Source organism: Mangifera indica, chromosome 1, assembly GCF_011075055.1.
Source record: "Mangifera indica cultivar Alphonso chromosome 1, CATAS_Mindica_2.1, whole genome shotgun sequence".
Classification (NCBI taxonomy): Eukaryota; Viridiplantae; Streptophyta; class Magnoliopsida; order Sapindales; family Anacardiaceae; genus Mangifera; species Mangifera indica.
In genome coordinates this window covers 28,858,221-28,872,594 of record NC_058137.1, presented here as the reverse complement: position 1 = coordinate 28,872,594, position 14,374 = coordinate 28,858,221, and the positions used below count along the sequence as shown (strand labels likewise).

At 33.4% G+C, this 14,374-nt stretch overlaps 2 protein-coding genes across 4 annotated transcripts; one reads left to right on the top strand and one right to left on the bottom strand.

Moving 5' to 3' along the window:
* Positions 1-23: 23 nt before the first annotated feature.
* Positions 24-9,601, top strand: LOC123211581 (transmembrane emp24 domain-containing protein p24beta2-like). Of its 2 annotated transcripts, XM_044630388.1 has the most exons (12): positions 24-334; positions 1,178-1,502; positions 2,238-2,378; positions 2,464-2,595; positions 3,371-3,583; positions 3,802-4,026; positions 4,125-4,472; positions 5,190-5,675; positions 7,788-7,997; positions 8,333-8,519; positions 8,613-8,720; positions 9,260-9,601. In XM_044630388.1, exons 1-12 carry the CDS (start codon positions 24-26, stop codon positions 9,391-9,393), a joined length of 2,820 nt encoding a protein of 939 aa, XP_044486323.1. In that variant the 3' UTR covers positions 9,394-9,601. The 2 variants fall into 2 exon arrangements, with proteins under 2 accessions (XP_044486323.1, XP_044486320.1); XM_044630385.1 differs by lacking the exons at positions 24-334; positions 1,178-1,502; positions 2,238-2,378; ... (3 more) ...; positions 4,125-4,472; positions 5,190-5,675 and adding an exon at positions 7,225-7,335.
* Positions 9,602-10,377: 776 nt separating this feature from the next.
* LOC123213259 (protein NOI4) lies at positions 10,378-13,254 on the bottom strand. Of its 2 annotated transcripts, none has more exons than XM_044632656.1 (3): positions 13,105-13,254; positions 10,883-11,069; positions 10,378-10,761 (listed from the first exon to the last, which is right to left on the bottom strand). In XM_044632656.1, the coding sequence occupies exons 1-3, from the start codon at positions 13,108-13,110 to the stop codon at positions 10,442-10,444; spliced, it is 513 nt and encodes a 170-aa protein (XP_044488591.1). In that variant the 5' UTR covers positions 13,111-13,254; the 3' UTR covers positions 10,378-10,441. The 2 variants fall into 2 exon arrangements, with proteins under 2 accessions (XP_044488591.1, XP_044488599.1); XM_044632664.1 differs by having other exon boundaries at positions 10,887-11,069; positions 13,105-13,253.
* Between the last annotated feature and the right edge of the window lie 1,120 nt (positions 13,255-14,374).

The following is a 14,374-nucleotide window of genomic DNA, read 5'->3' as shown; positions in this document are numbered from 1 at the left end:
TGCTGAGAGACTAATATTTTTGGATGAAAGTGAGAGAGATGGCTGCAGAAGGCTGTGGAGGTGACAAAGAAGAGGTTCTTCTTCCTCTCTTTGAGAGCAAGCAAGGGAAGTGTTCGGTTGCTTACAGGGTATTTGCATTGAAATTGCTTGTGGGAACATGTTTGATATTGTTTTACAGGCTTCTGTACATCCCAAGAGCTGGAGAAGGAGGAAGATGGGCTTGGCTTGGCATGTTCATGGCAGAACTCTGCTTCGGTTTTTACTGGTTCATTTGTCTGTCTCTTCGTTGGAATTCTAGATTCAGTTTCCCTCATAAAAACAGGCTCTCTCAGAGGTTTATATTCGCTCTCTCTTATCACATCTTCAAAACTTCCAATAAAATGGTTGAACTTAAGGACTTGAACTCAGGGTTGGATTCAATCTGGCCGAGTTCAAACAAAGTCTAACTTGAGATCAATTCGAATATAAAAAAGTTAGTATGAGATAGGATTAAGATCAACAAATTAAACCCAAACTTGGTTTGAAAACAGTTCTTTGGCTGAAACTAGACTCGTTTAATATGAACTCTAGCAACTCTAATAAAATCCAGCCCTACTTGAACAGTTGAACTTATGTTATTGAGATTATGAGAAGTGAAAACAGATGCTTTACCAAGCATATGTGAGAAGAAGACTCTATCCTTGTTTTGTGGTATGGTTAACTGAGATTTCGGTTTTTAAACTATAAGCACTATTTTAAATCTGGTATTGGGCTTGTCTATTTGATCTGGAATCAGTGTCAAATCTGATCCAAGTAATGGCTAAAATCTGTTTTTGTCATTGGACCAAACTGATCTGGATTAAACTAACTGAGTTATGTTAATTTGTAATTTATCAGTCGAGTCAAACTAATTCGTTTATCAATGTGGACATTAGCATGAAATCATGCCAACATGATATCAGAAAATTTAAAATCCATTTAAAAATTTTAATTATATCATGTTAATGTCACCATTCTACCCGGATGGTCGACCTATGAACCAACTTTTTATCCAGGTTAAGGTGTAGTCCAAGTTTTAAAACATTGATTTCACTCACTGTTTGTGACAGTCCAAAGGCTATATATCTTAATACTTTAAACTGTAGAACTTGAAGTGTTGTTAATTAGTTAACATATTCAAGTCCATTGTTATTTGCAGATATGAAGACAAGTTACCAGAGGTTGACATTTTTGTTTGCACGGCGGATCCGGTGATAGAGCCACCGATTATGGTGATGAGCACCATTTTATCAGCCCTGTCTTTCAATTATCCACCAGAGAAATTGAGTGTTTATCTGTCAGACGACGGTGGCTCAGAATTCACATTTTATGCTCTCCTGGAGGCATCTCATTTCTCTAAGTATTGGATACCCTTTTGTAAAAAATTCAACGTTGAACCAAGATCTCCGGAAGCCTACTTTGCTCTAGAGGAGTCCGATGAGAAAAACAGCAGAACTCAAGCTCAAGAATGGATAGCAATCAAGGTAACGAAATTTCCACCATAAAAAATAGAATGTCTTTGGCAAGGTGTAGAGGTCAACACTCTCAAAACCATGAAGAATCTTACCTATAAACACATTTATAATAATTCATTAATAACTGAGGAAATATTAGAATTTGAATCTTTATCAAGTTTATAAAACTTTGATTTAAATTATTTATAAAAAATATTAGAATAATATGCGTACCTATTTTGATTACATAAATATGTACATTTATATATATCATCACATGATTGGGTATTACTTTATTTTTAATTTAAAATCACTTAACCACATAATAATATATAAAAGTATATATTCATTTATACACTTAAAATAAATACATTTAGTTTTATAACAAAAATAATAATCAATCACATGATAAAATTTAACTAGACAGATACATATAGCATTCCTCTTTAATTTATAATACACGGACTTGGTGTCTTTGTTAGTATGAAGGATGCTAATAGCAGACCTGAATCATGTCTGAATTGGTGCAATTTCAGATCAATATTTGACTCTACTTGAATCTTTTGGATTGGAAAGATTCTTTCTTCTCTATATATTCCTTTTCTTCTGTTGAACAATTCAAACAAGCTGCACTAAATCTCCAACTAGTTATTTTGGATTCAAACCAAACTCAAAATAGCTCTTATTCGGATTTAACTCGGGCAAATCCACTCTAACTAATTGGATTAATTTATTGACATGTTTTTTCTTTTTTTTAATTTAAAGAAACAATATGAAGAAATGAAAAGACGAATCGAATCAGCCATTGCACATGGCAGCATCTCCAAAGAAATAAGGGATCAACACATTGGATTTTTAGAATGGAATTCTGATGTAACCAAGCAGAATCATCAGCCGATTGTGCAGGTGAGTGAGATTGTAGAATACATCGGTATCTCTCTCTCTCTCTATATATATATATATTATAATGAATTTTCGTTTTGGTCTTCAGATTATAACTAATGGGAAGGACACAGAAGCTGTAGACAATGAAGGATGCAGATTGCCAACAATGGTGTACATGGCACGAGAGAAGAGGCCAGGATACCCTCATAACTTCAAAGCCGGAGCCATGAACGCTCTGGTAACTATATGCATTGCAACCTCATCTATGATATTACAGGGATACTACATCACTCTTGTATCACCGATTAATATATTGTCAAATAATAATTTAAAGATTAATGAGAGAAAAAAGATATTGTTGCGGAAAAGTAGCGTTGGATCTGATCCAAGCTAACTTGAATCCACATCTTAGCTTGTACAAAAAGATCTTGAGCTGGAGCCCTAATTCAGTAGCACGGATTGAAATCAGCTGATTTATCCATTCGATGACATTGTTTACCTATCAACAAGTCTACGGTGACATTGTACACCAATTCAAAAGAGGTTGAGTTTAAGTTATATATTATAGATTTGATCAAAGCTTGAGTTGTTGTCAAACTCAACTCGACTTGAATCAAATTCACCCCAATAAAAAAGCTTTGGTTGATGATCATTGTTTTAAAACTTGAACCAATTGGTCGGTTCAATCGGGGATTGGTGTTAAATATGACTGGGGTCATGGATATGTATTTTAGCCATTAAACTGAATTGACTTAGGGTTGGACTTGGTGATTAGTGTTGAATCGCAGTTCAATCATCAAGTCAGACCAATTTGACTATCATACAGATGTCACATGGTTAAAGCCTGTTTTAAAATTTTTATTGTCATGTTAATATCACTGATCAGATTGGCCAATCCGAGAACTGGTCCTTTAACTTTAATGTTATTATAGCTGGATTATAAATATTTTCCCTGAGTAACTTATAAAATTCCTGATACACAACTGGGGTACTAAGATATTGATTTGTTGCAGATAAGAGTGTCATCAGAGATAAGTGGTGGAGCTTTCATCCTGAATTTGGACTGTGATATGTACGCAAATAATCCAGATGCAATACGAGAAGCATTGTGTTTCTTCATGGATGACAAAAGAGGCCATGAAATCGCATTTGTGCAGTATCCACAACGTTTCAGAAATATCACAAAAAATGATATCTATGCCAGTCATGTTCATGTAGTTCCTGAGGTATACATATCCACATGTATCAAAGTTAAACTCTTAGGCAAATCCCATATAAAGAGCAGGATTGGATACGAACTAAACCAAACTTGATATTTTCTAGCGCGAGTTTCACTCAAATGAAAAATTAGACAGTTTTCTAGCATGGTCATTGTTTGTAGCAATTTTGTTTAATGACTGAGATCGCCGAAATCATCAGATCTTCATTATGTGTGTTGTTGCAGCTGGAGCTTCATGGCATGGATGGCTATGGCGCGATGTTTTATTGTGGCACTGGATGTTTGCATCGAAGAGAAAGTCTTTCTGGAGCCAAGTACTCCAAGGATTGTAAAGAACATACGGTGGAGACGAAGGTCAAGAAGAATGATACAACAGTTGATGAATTGGAAGATGCTTCAAAAGTTCTTGCTAGTTGCAGCTATGAGCAGGACACTCAATGGGGCAGGGAGGTATTTATTCTTCTCATCAATTCTACTCAACTTGCCAATTTTGAGTTAACCGTTTTGGATTCGAACTAGACTGCAATGTTTGATTCATGAACTTGCAGATGGGATTGATATACGGGTGTGCAGTTGAAGACATTGTCACTGGCTTGGCAATTCAATGCAGGGGCTGGAAATCAGTGTATTACAATCCAGTGAAGAGAGCTTTCATGGGCGTTGCTCCTAACACTTTAGACATTGCTCTTATTCAATACAAGAGGTGTTTTGAGGGCATGTTTCAGATGTTTTTATCCAAGTATTGTCCATTCATCTATGGCCACAAGAAGATAGACCTCGGAGCACAAATGGGTTACTGTGTTTATCTCTTATTGGCTCCACTTTCCCTGCCTGCATTGTACTATGTCATTGTTCTTCCTCTTTGCTTGTTCCATGGCATCTCCTTGTTCCCAAAGGTATGTCCCTTTCAAACTTATTAATCTATCTCTTAGTGGCTCCACTTTATTTGTTCAATAGTTTGACATATTATTAAGATATTGTTCATTTTGAACTATGTAAACAAAAATAAAACTGTGATGAATTATGTTAAAAACAAACGATATCTTACATTAGATTATATGAATTAAATGTTACAAATGATATCAACATCATAATACTTGTTCTCTTGAACAATGATAGACAAACTCATGTTTGTTAGGCTAGAGTTAAAAGTAGCTCGAGTTTGGCTTTGTCCTTAAGTTTGAAATTCAAAACTTGACTCAAATTCTTGGCTTTGATCCTTGACTGGCGTTTGTGGCACATGGACAAAACAAAATTGTTTTACTCAATAATGAATAAAACAACGTTATTTGGACAATTATTTAACATGACTCAAATCAAGTCGTGAGTCAAGCTGGAACCAAATCATGTCATTTGCTCAAATTGTGAGATGAACAAAATTGAATTCCTTTTTGCTCGAGTTTGATTTGGTTTCAAAAATGAGGTGACCCTCATAATTTAAGTTTGACTTGAGTTTGACTAAACGAATTTGGGTCGAACTGATTTTCGAGACACACATATTGAGTTGTAAAATCGAAAAACAAAACTGTAACGGAATCTTTGTCTAGAGCGGATTAATTGGACACTATTCATTGCTGATGCGAAGTTTGTTTATTTGTTTTATTATGTCTCAGGTGTCAAGCCTTTGGTTCATACCATTTGCGTATGTTTTCGTACTCAAGAATGCTTATAGCTTATTTGAGGCCATGAATTGTGGCAGTACACTCAGAATTTGGTGGAACTTACAGAGAATGCAGCTGATCCGGATGACTAGTGCATACTTTCTGGCCTTCATTGATGTAATTCTGAAGCAACTGGGGCTCTCTCAAACAGCATTCGCCATCACTGTGAAGGTGGTGACAGAAGACGTTTTAAAGAGATACGAGCAAGAGGTGATGGAGTTTGGAAGCTCATCTCTCATGTTCACAATCATTTCAACATTGGCAATGCTGAACCTCTTCAGTCTAGTTTCAGCAATGTTCAAGATGATTTTTCAGAATTTTGGGGCTTTGGAAAATTTGGTGTTTCAGGTTATTCTTTGTGGGGTAATGGTGTTGCTGAATTTTCCAATCTATGAAGCTCTCTTCATTCGCAAGGACAAAGGCTCCTTGCCTTTCTCAGTCATGTTCAAGTCCATTGCTATAGCTTCATTGGCATGCCTAATTCCTGTAAATTAGGATGCCTTTACAGATTCTTCTGTACGGTGTTTCAGTTGTCATCAACAAGCTAATGTACCAAGGTCTGTTCTCAAGGACAATGGCAATGAATAGACAATGAATTTGCATGAAGTCAACTAGTTTTACAATGGATGACAGTGGTTATTCCTTTACAAACAAAACGGTAAAAAAAAAAAAAAAGGATGATCAACAATTTCCCTCCCTTGTCTGGTTTTTGAGAGACCAGAATCCTCTTCTTGCCCATAACTGTCTACATAAACCACCTTCATAACTGTCGACTTCTCCATTTTATAAATGCCGACTTCCCCATTTTATACCTTCCCACCTAAATATTAGTCCTAATAAGAAGCAATCAAATGAGGTAATGGTTATGTCCAATCAACTTCTTGTGGCCTATGTATTAATGCAAAAGAGAAAACTGAAGCATATTAACATACTGAGGACATTTTTGAAGGATGAAGATAGGAAGTGAAGACTCTGCTCCTTTGTTTGAAACAAGAACAGTTAAAGGAAGACTGTTATAGGCTTTTTGCCGTGTCTATTTTTCTGGGTATATGTTGCATTCGAGTTTGTAGTGACTCACATACCAAGAGAAGGAGAAGATGGGCATGCATTGTGCTGGTTGCTGCTGAGGTATGTGTAATTTTGCCTGGCTTTTCACCCCACACCAGCTGATGCTTTTTGAGCTCAAAATCTACATGATCGGAATCCTGAATTTAGACCCAAAATACTAAATCTGAGATTGGGCAGTCTAAAATCATATAAATCTTATAACAATAACTTAAATTTGTTAATGTGAGATTCAAGCTAGCTCATCAGTTACTGCCAAATCACCTGGGTTAGCTCTCTTTGCTTGTACTTGGTCTATTTTCTTAGTTGGAAAATAAGTTTATGCATGATTTATAATATTTTACTTATTAAGGAAACAATATATATTAATACTAATACTAATAGCTATTTGTGTATTGAATCTAGAATTATATTGTGTATTAAAATTTTAATTTTATATATTATATCATAAAATATGTTTTTTAAAAGTAATTATAATAAAATAATAAAAATTATAATTATTACATCACAATGTTAAAAATATTATAAATATTCGTTAAAATTCTTAAATTTCTCAAATAAATATATAAATTATATTATATGATATATTTAATATATTATATTAATTTTTAATATATTTCAAAATATGTATCATTTTTTTTTTTATTGTACAATTCAAATTCAAATTCTGACATTTGTAAGAGAATACATCATACCACCCATTTTTATTTCATCATATATTGTTCTAATGTTGAAAACAAAAATTTATTTCAACTTTGCATTAAATCGTTCAATAATATCGATGTTTCGGATCAATCGAACCAAAACAGAGCTGGGCCGTTTGGAAACATTGCTGATAAGGCATTAACCAGATGGGTTGTAACACCAGTATGTGCACCTGCACACAGAGAATCACAACCGTTTTTAGGACAATAACGTCATAAGTGCTCCATGTTCCAATCACGCCCAACCACTACCACCCATATCACGGCTCTGACAAAACTCAAGAACTCAAAAATTCTGAGGGGTTTTAAGATTTTGATCAACTTCAAAGGTACCATTTTTTTCATCTCTTTTATTCTATTATAATTAAAATTCTATTCTGTCATTTGTTTCAATGCAACTTCTGAATGAATTGGAAAAAAGACTCATTTTTTTTCTTATTTTAAACTTTATTTATTGCTTTCTAGCAATGAAGATTTTGCAGAGTTGCCTGAATTTTCTCGGAAACCAAACAGAAAATGAGGCCAAACCCATGTTTTGATTTCTAGTTATCCATGCATCTGACAGTGTTTTATGCTTATTCATGAAATACCCTCTTTTATTTTTGCTTGAATAATTTTTAATTTTTTGTGGAGAAAAAAAAACTTGAATTTTGGTTTGAACTTTGAAGCAAATTGTGGATGTGGATTTTTTTTTTTTTCACTTTTCGCAAATTATTCTGCATGTTATTGTGAAGTTTGATCCAATCTCATAATGTTTAAATTTTTGTTCTTTGAATTGCAGATGAAATTTGGGGCACTTGAGTTTTGTGTTGGAGTGCTTTTGGCACTTGTGTTGAGCCCACAAGGTGTCTTTGGGATTAGATTTGTGATTGATAGGGATGAATGCTTTTCTCATGATGTGCAATATGAAGGTGACAGAGTTCATGCTTCTTTTGTTATCATCAGGAGTGATAAATATTGGTATGGTGGAACCGAAGGTGTTGATCTTGTGGTAAGCTCTGTGTTTCTTTGAACAATAATGCTCCATTTACCCGTTAGTACCCACTGTTTATACATATAGAATTACTCTTCTTTGAAGTGGACTATTGAGTTTGGTTGTTTGATTATGGTTTCCTAGATTTTATAGGGCTTTAAGATTTATTGTTACGCAATTAATGTATGCACTTTAGATGGCGATATACAAAAGCTTCTTAGTTGTTGGTCATAGTTTATGTTGTTTAAAATTTGAGTCTATAGCACTGTGTTTTCTGGGTTAAATCTCAACAATAAGCCTGGTAATGGTTGCATCAGGTTCAGTTAATTGTGCAATGCATTTGAACGTTCCAGGTGAAGGGTCCTCATGGTGACCAGATTCATGATTTCCGTGGTAAAACTAGTGAGAAATTTGATTTTGTGGCTCGACACAAAGGTGTCCACCGTTTCTGCTTCACTAACAATTCTCCGTATCATGAAACCGTGGACTTTGATGTGCATGTTGGCCATTTTTCATACCATGAAGAGCATGCAAAAGACGGTAAGAAAATGCACCTTGTTGTATATCCTTTTCTTCTTCTTGTTGAGTTCTGTAGAACGCTGAACTTGCAGCTACTATGTGCAATTTTTGCAGAGCATTTCAACCCCTTGTTAGAACAGATTTCGAAATTGGAGGAAGCTCTTCACAATGTCCTGTTTGAACAGCATTGGCTAGAGGCTCAGACTGAACGTCAGGCAATATGTATGTAATCAGTTTATTGAAACTCCAAATATGCTTTAATTTTAATTCAGATGAAGCAGTGTCTAGTTTGATATTTTTCATTCTTCATTGATGCCTTTTCAAACTGTTGAAAACTTAAGAGCCCAAATTAAGACTTAGCTAGATTTGCACATTGACTTCAAACTATTGAAAACATTAGTGCTCAAATTGTAACACCTGTAGGTAAATTCCACATCAACAAAGTATTGGAGAGATATTAGGTAAATATAGATATACCACATTATTTGGGAATGATAAAAGATGATTGGTTAAATAGTATGAGTTTTTAAATTGTTAATACGCAATTTGAGTTACAAAGTCCAAAAGCAAAATTGTCACAAACTATGTATCTAAAGCAGATAATATCTTGACAGTAGGTTGTGATATTGGACTAAGATGTTATACAAATTAATCCGTATTTGGTATTACACGAGTTGTGGGCGTCAAGTTAATTCTTGTGTTTTCAGTCTAAACAACAAACTGATTTATTTTATGTCAATGTTTTCCCATTGGAAATGCAGTAAATGAAGCAATGAGTAAGAGGGCAGTTTACAAGGCATTCTGGGAATCTTCTGCTCTTGTTGCTGCTAGTGTTCTCCAAGTTTATCTCCTTCGGCGCTTGTTTGAAAGGAAGCTTGGGATATCCAGAGTTTAGATTCATTAAGGATTGCAGGAGTAATTTAACCCTTGAGTCATTGACTTGTAGGATCAGATAGCCTACACCGCTGTTCATGCTTTTGATTTTTTTTTTTTTTTTTTGTGATTTCTCAGCAGGAAAAAGAACACATACAGAAACTAAATTGTACTTTGTTTCAATGATGATGAATATATAGCCATGTTTTCTATATGGCTTTAGCAAGGAATCTGAATCATATGTTTGAGTTGCTGATCTAAAATTTATTTGCTTATTTCAAAGATAAACCATGCCAGTGATATTATGAATGATTTGTGGTTGGGCTGGGCACAGTCCTAGCCGGTTTGGGCTTGGATTGTGACATGGATCAAAATATTCAAGTTTGTGAGCTGGACCCAATCGAGTTGCGAAATGGTTGCCAATAGCTTTATGTTTTTAAGAAAACTTTTTATTCTTTTTTTTAATATTTTTTCTTATTTATTCATGATTCTTCTTTTTTTCTTATACGATAACCCTTTTTTCTTTTAATCCAATGAAATCATTGTCAATCAAGAGAATCAACTTTAATCTCAAACTCACGGTTTTTTATTCATATTGAACTCAAAATGACCTAATTTGTAAGAGTACCATCAGTAGTATCTCAAATTTGGTCCGTATTTTAAGTCAGGATCTTATGCCATTGAAAAAACCAGTGCCATATAAAGCTGTGATCCAACTGCCGCAGTTCAGTATGGTTGCTATTAAGATGAATTGGATCATACCATTGCTTTTTTCCTTTAAACAAGCTCCATGCTTTAATCACTTGAATTCTTGTACATACTCTTATCAAATACTCTCTTTAGGATAAACAATGATTCCATTGATGATTTATTATCATATAATTAAGTAATTTAAATTTAGATATAAAGAACTAACCAATCACATGATAACACTTAATCGTTAGTATTCACCATTTGTTCATGCACTATTACTCAATAATCTTTTTATGTAGAAAAGATGAGCTAGTTCACAAACAAAGTCAATTCATCAATACAATAAGCATGAAGAATATATGTCACAAACAAAAGCTCTACAATCCATAATAGAGCAGAGAAGGCAAAGACAAGAAAATAGCTTGGCTTCTAATAATAACCCACAAAATCAGTACATATAGATACAGTAAGTTTTCATTTTTACCTTTTTTTTCAGCTTTCCCCCACAACAACTCAAATATTACAGCACAGAAACAAATTCCAGCAGGACAGGCCACAGCACTAAAGCTCCTATATTTCTTTAAATAGACAGTGGGGCTAGTTACACATGAACATACTCTTCCATGAAAGCTTTTAGATGAGCAGAACCTCATCAGGATTCTGCAGCCGGGCTTTGGATGCAGCAAAACCATTTTTTCTGTTAACAGTGCGTTTCCGCAGAAGCAAAACCGTTAATATGCAAACAGATTTCTTTTGTTGGTACTGTTAGCCCAACATAAATATTCAATTTCAAGCACTGTGTTGAATAATGGAAGAACTTACAGGCTGTGGTTTGCCAGGATCCACTCCATGCTTAATTGGAGGATCAACCTTTTTGGGTGACTCGGGTTTGCCTCCTGTCTTTTTCTCATCCCTTGCCTTGTTAAAAATCACAGTGAATCCCTCAGCTGAGGCAGGATCATTGACATCCCATTCACCAAATTTTGGCAAAGGGTGACCCTTCTCCTGTTCAGGGAAAAGAATATGTTCCATTAGTAGTCAAATAATCATAGATGTTTTAATGCCAGGGGGAAGCCATATGAAGCAACAGCATTGTACTGTTCACAAATAATATGCTTAATGACTGAGAAACATGTACCTAAGACATTCAGATTCAAGCATAAAGAATTATGATCCTTGCTAAGTCATCAGGAACAGAGAAATAAAGCCAACAATTGACACAACCAGCGCAGAGTCATTTGAATAAAAAGTACCATGCTTTGAACTATCAATTAACTTGATGTTTTCGGTGATCAGAATAAATGATCTGACTGAATTATTGTTGATTTAAAACACAGATATAACAATTGAAGCTGGTACTTTCAGGAAGCACCAATCATGCAAGTATAAAGCCATTTTGTTAAAAAGCAAAAGTTCCAAAAATAAGCACTGTAAAAGGTGTACAAAACTGAGACAATCTAAGTCTACCATCCCCGTAATGATAAATTCTTCGTACAGACAGCTTCATGGAAAAACAGATAGATGCTAAGAAAAGCTAATTGTTTACTTATGACGGTTGTGCTACGAGGGCAACAAACACTACACAAAGCACTTGGAGCTAAGTTGCATACAGTAACAGTAACCACAATTCTGCTTGATACAGGTGCATTCACTAAAACCATACTACTACAACCATCTATTTCTTGGTCAAGTGAGGTAAGGGGTTCTTCTGGTCTGCTGAAAAGATGTTACTTTATAAACATGAAATTTTCATAACTTGGAAGCACCAGCATAATTGACTTCACAGTCCAAACAGATACTTTAATATAAGCAATAATGACATGCAAATCATAAATAAAGATTAATTGAAATATGGATGACCAAATAAGAAAATACAGTAAAAAACCAACATTTCAAGTAATCCAGTAAACCATCACTATGTAAAAGTAGTTTAGATAAATATATAAGTTAACGCTCATGTAATTCCACTCAAAGAGACAGAGAACACAATCCAGCAAAACATTCTCAGACAAATGGAATTAGATTGCTTTTAGAAATTTGTAAAGGTGCTCATTGATAAAACATTTCCAAAATTAACAATAACAACACTTTCGAACATCTTCATCCATGGCATTCAATTCCAATGCTTCATAAAATACCATAAACGAACTTTTCAAGGAATTCATTGAACAACCAAACATACCCTTTATTGATTCTCAGATTGCATGGACCATTAACTAAAAACCTGTATGTCTTCAAAAGTTCAACTTACTTCTACCATAGTACTAATTATTATTAAATGCCCCTTTACCTTATTAGCATCAATATTCCCTATAGACCTCATAGACCAATAAAAATAGCTAAATTTCCATTGACAGCAACCAATTTTTCATTTCAAATAACAATAAAACTATGTGTAGTAACAATAAGTACTAATTTGTGCACTATCGATGATATATCATTGTTTGATCGGGTGATTTTAAATTAGGGATCAAATGACACTCAATCATAAGGTGACATATTAATATTAGAACACAAATTATTTCTCCTTATTACTGCACATGGTCTTACTCGTCAAATAATATCAAAGCATTTTCTTCAAACAGATTTAACACTTAGCACAAAAGAACAAACAATTCACATGTATAAACACGCAAAAATGAAAGATAAATCAATTTCAACCAAAATAAAGCACACTACAGCTAAAGAAACCAATTATTCAATAAAATCAGAAAAATTAACCAAAATTCAACACTAATCAGTTAATACAATAGCATCCAAATCAACCATAGATCACATCACTAAACACAAACAAACCCATTTCACCAAATCACAAAATAACACAAGCAAAATTTTCAGCCCAAACCGATCAATAAACACAGTCAACCAATCAATCAATAAACAAAAACAAACAAATTCTCACAAAACAGGAAGTCATAAATATTGAAACTTGGAAACAAAAACAGAAACTTGACTACAAAAAGTCACAAACTTTTTCCAATAAAAATCAAAACTTGGCAACAAAAATGGAAACTTTCAGAGACAGAAAGTGATTACATACCGACATGAATGAATTTTCTAGAGGGAGAAAGCTGTTTTTGCTTGGAAAATGGAGAGAGAGAGAGAGAGAGAGAGAGAGAGAGAGAGAGGGAGGGGGAGAGAGAGAGAGAGAGATGGAAGTAAGAGATGTGTAAACAGTGAAGTGGAAAGCTGAGAGTTATATTTGACGGTGAAGCACAGACGCCGTTTTGGACTGCAATGAGAGACAAAAACGGAACGGAGGATGAGCTGGCAAACGGGGTGGAAGGAGCGGATGTTAGGTTACACGGTAGCAATTGAGTTCAACTGATGAGCTGGCACTGTTCAAACAGTTGACTGTTTACGAGATTGTAATTTTATTTTTTTTGTCTTTTAATGATTAATTTATAATTTCCAAAATCTCTTCTCTAACAAATCCTTTTTGAAATTGTGAAAATATATTAAAATTTGTCAGAGAATTTTCAATTTTTCCTTCTCAAAATTTTTTTAATCATTTTTATTAATTATGACGGAGTGGTGGCCATATTTTGAAAGAGAAGTTATTATATAATTAAGTATTTTTAAATTAGAAATAAAATAATATTTAATTATATAATAATATATTATATTTATACATAAAATTATGTATATTATTTTATTAAAAAAATTTGTTATTAATTTTGTGTAACCATTAGAATAATATTACATATACAAATAGTAATATTAATTAATGCAAAATAAACTGATATGTTATCATGTAAATAAGTGTTTTAATTATTTAATTTATTTTAATTTAAAACTATTAAATCACATAATGATATATCAATTTTTTATTCTTATAAATACCCAATTGTTTGTATATAAAATCTTATTACATTCGAGTAATATTATATGTACAAATAGTGGATACTAATGAATGTTAATAAATCAATATGCTATTATATGATTAAGTATATAATATATTAGTAGTAGAGGTGTAATTAAAAGGAATTGAGTAATATTTGACTTAAATTCAATTCAATGACATAAACTCAAGCCCGAGCTCAAGACACAAATCGCTTACTCAAGTTTGGTTGAAAAAATTACAATTAAAACCCAAAACTTTAAAAAACTAATTTAAATCTTATAATTTATATATTTATTAATTACACCCCGTCATTCCGTTCAAGTATTCGAAATCCTAAGATAATATTTTAGGGGTTAAAAAATAAAATTTAAAATTTTTAAAAATTTATTAATATTTTATTTAAATAAAACAGCAAACTCACAAGCTATTAAATTTAATTTCAACTCAATAATAATTCAATCATGTC

What these genes read in the sequence shown, in the direction of transcription:
- LOC123211581 (XM_044630388.1), top strand. Translation starts at nt 24, where the DNA reads ATGAAAGTGAGAGAGATGGCTGCAGAAGGCTGTGGAGGTGACAAAGAA. An exon ending in ATCATCAGCCGATTGTGCAG is followed by an intron (nt 2,379 to 2,463) that starts GTGAGTGAGATT and finishes TTTGGTCTTCAG; the next exon opens with ATTATAACTAATGGGAAGGA. An exon ending in ATGTTCATGTAGTTCCTGAG is followed by an intron (nt 3,584 to 3,801) that starts GTATACATATCC and finishes GTGTTGTTGCAG; the next exon opens with CTGGAGCTTCATGGCATGGA.
- LOC123213259 (XM_044632656.1), bottom strand. An exon ending in TGGCAAACCACAGCCTGTAA is followed by an intron (nt 10,762 to 10,882) that starts GTTCTTCCATTA and finishes CACTGTTAACAG; the next exon opens with AAAAAATGGTTTTGCTGCAT.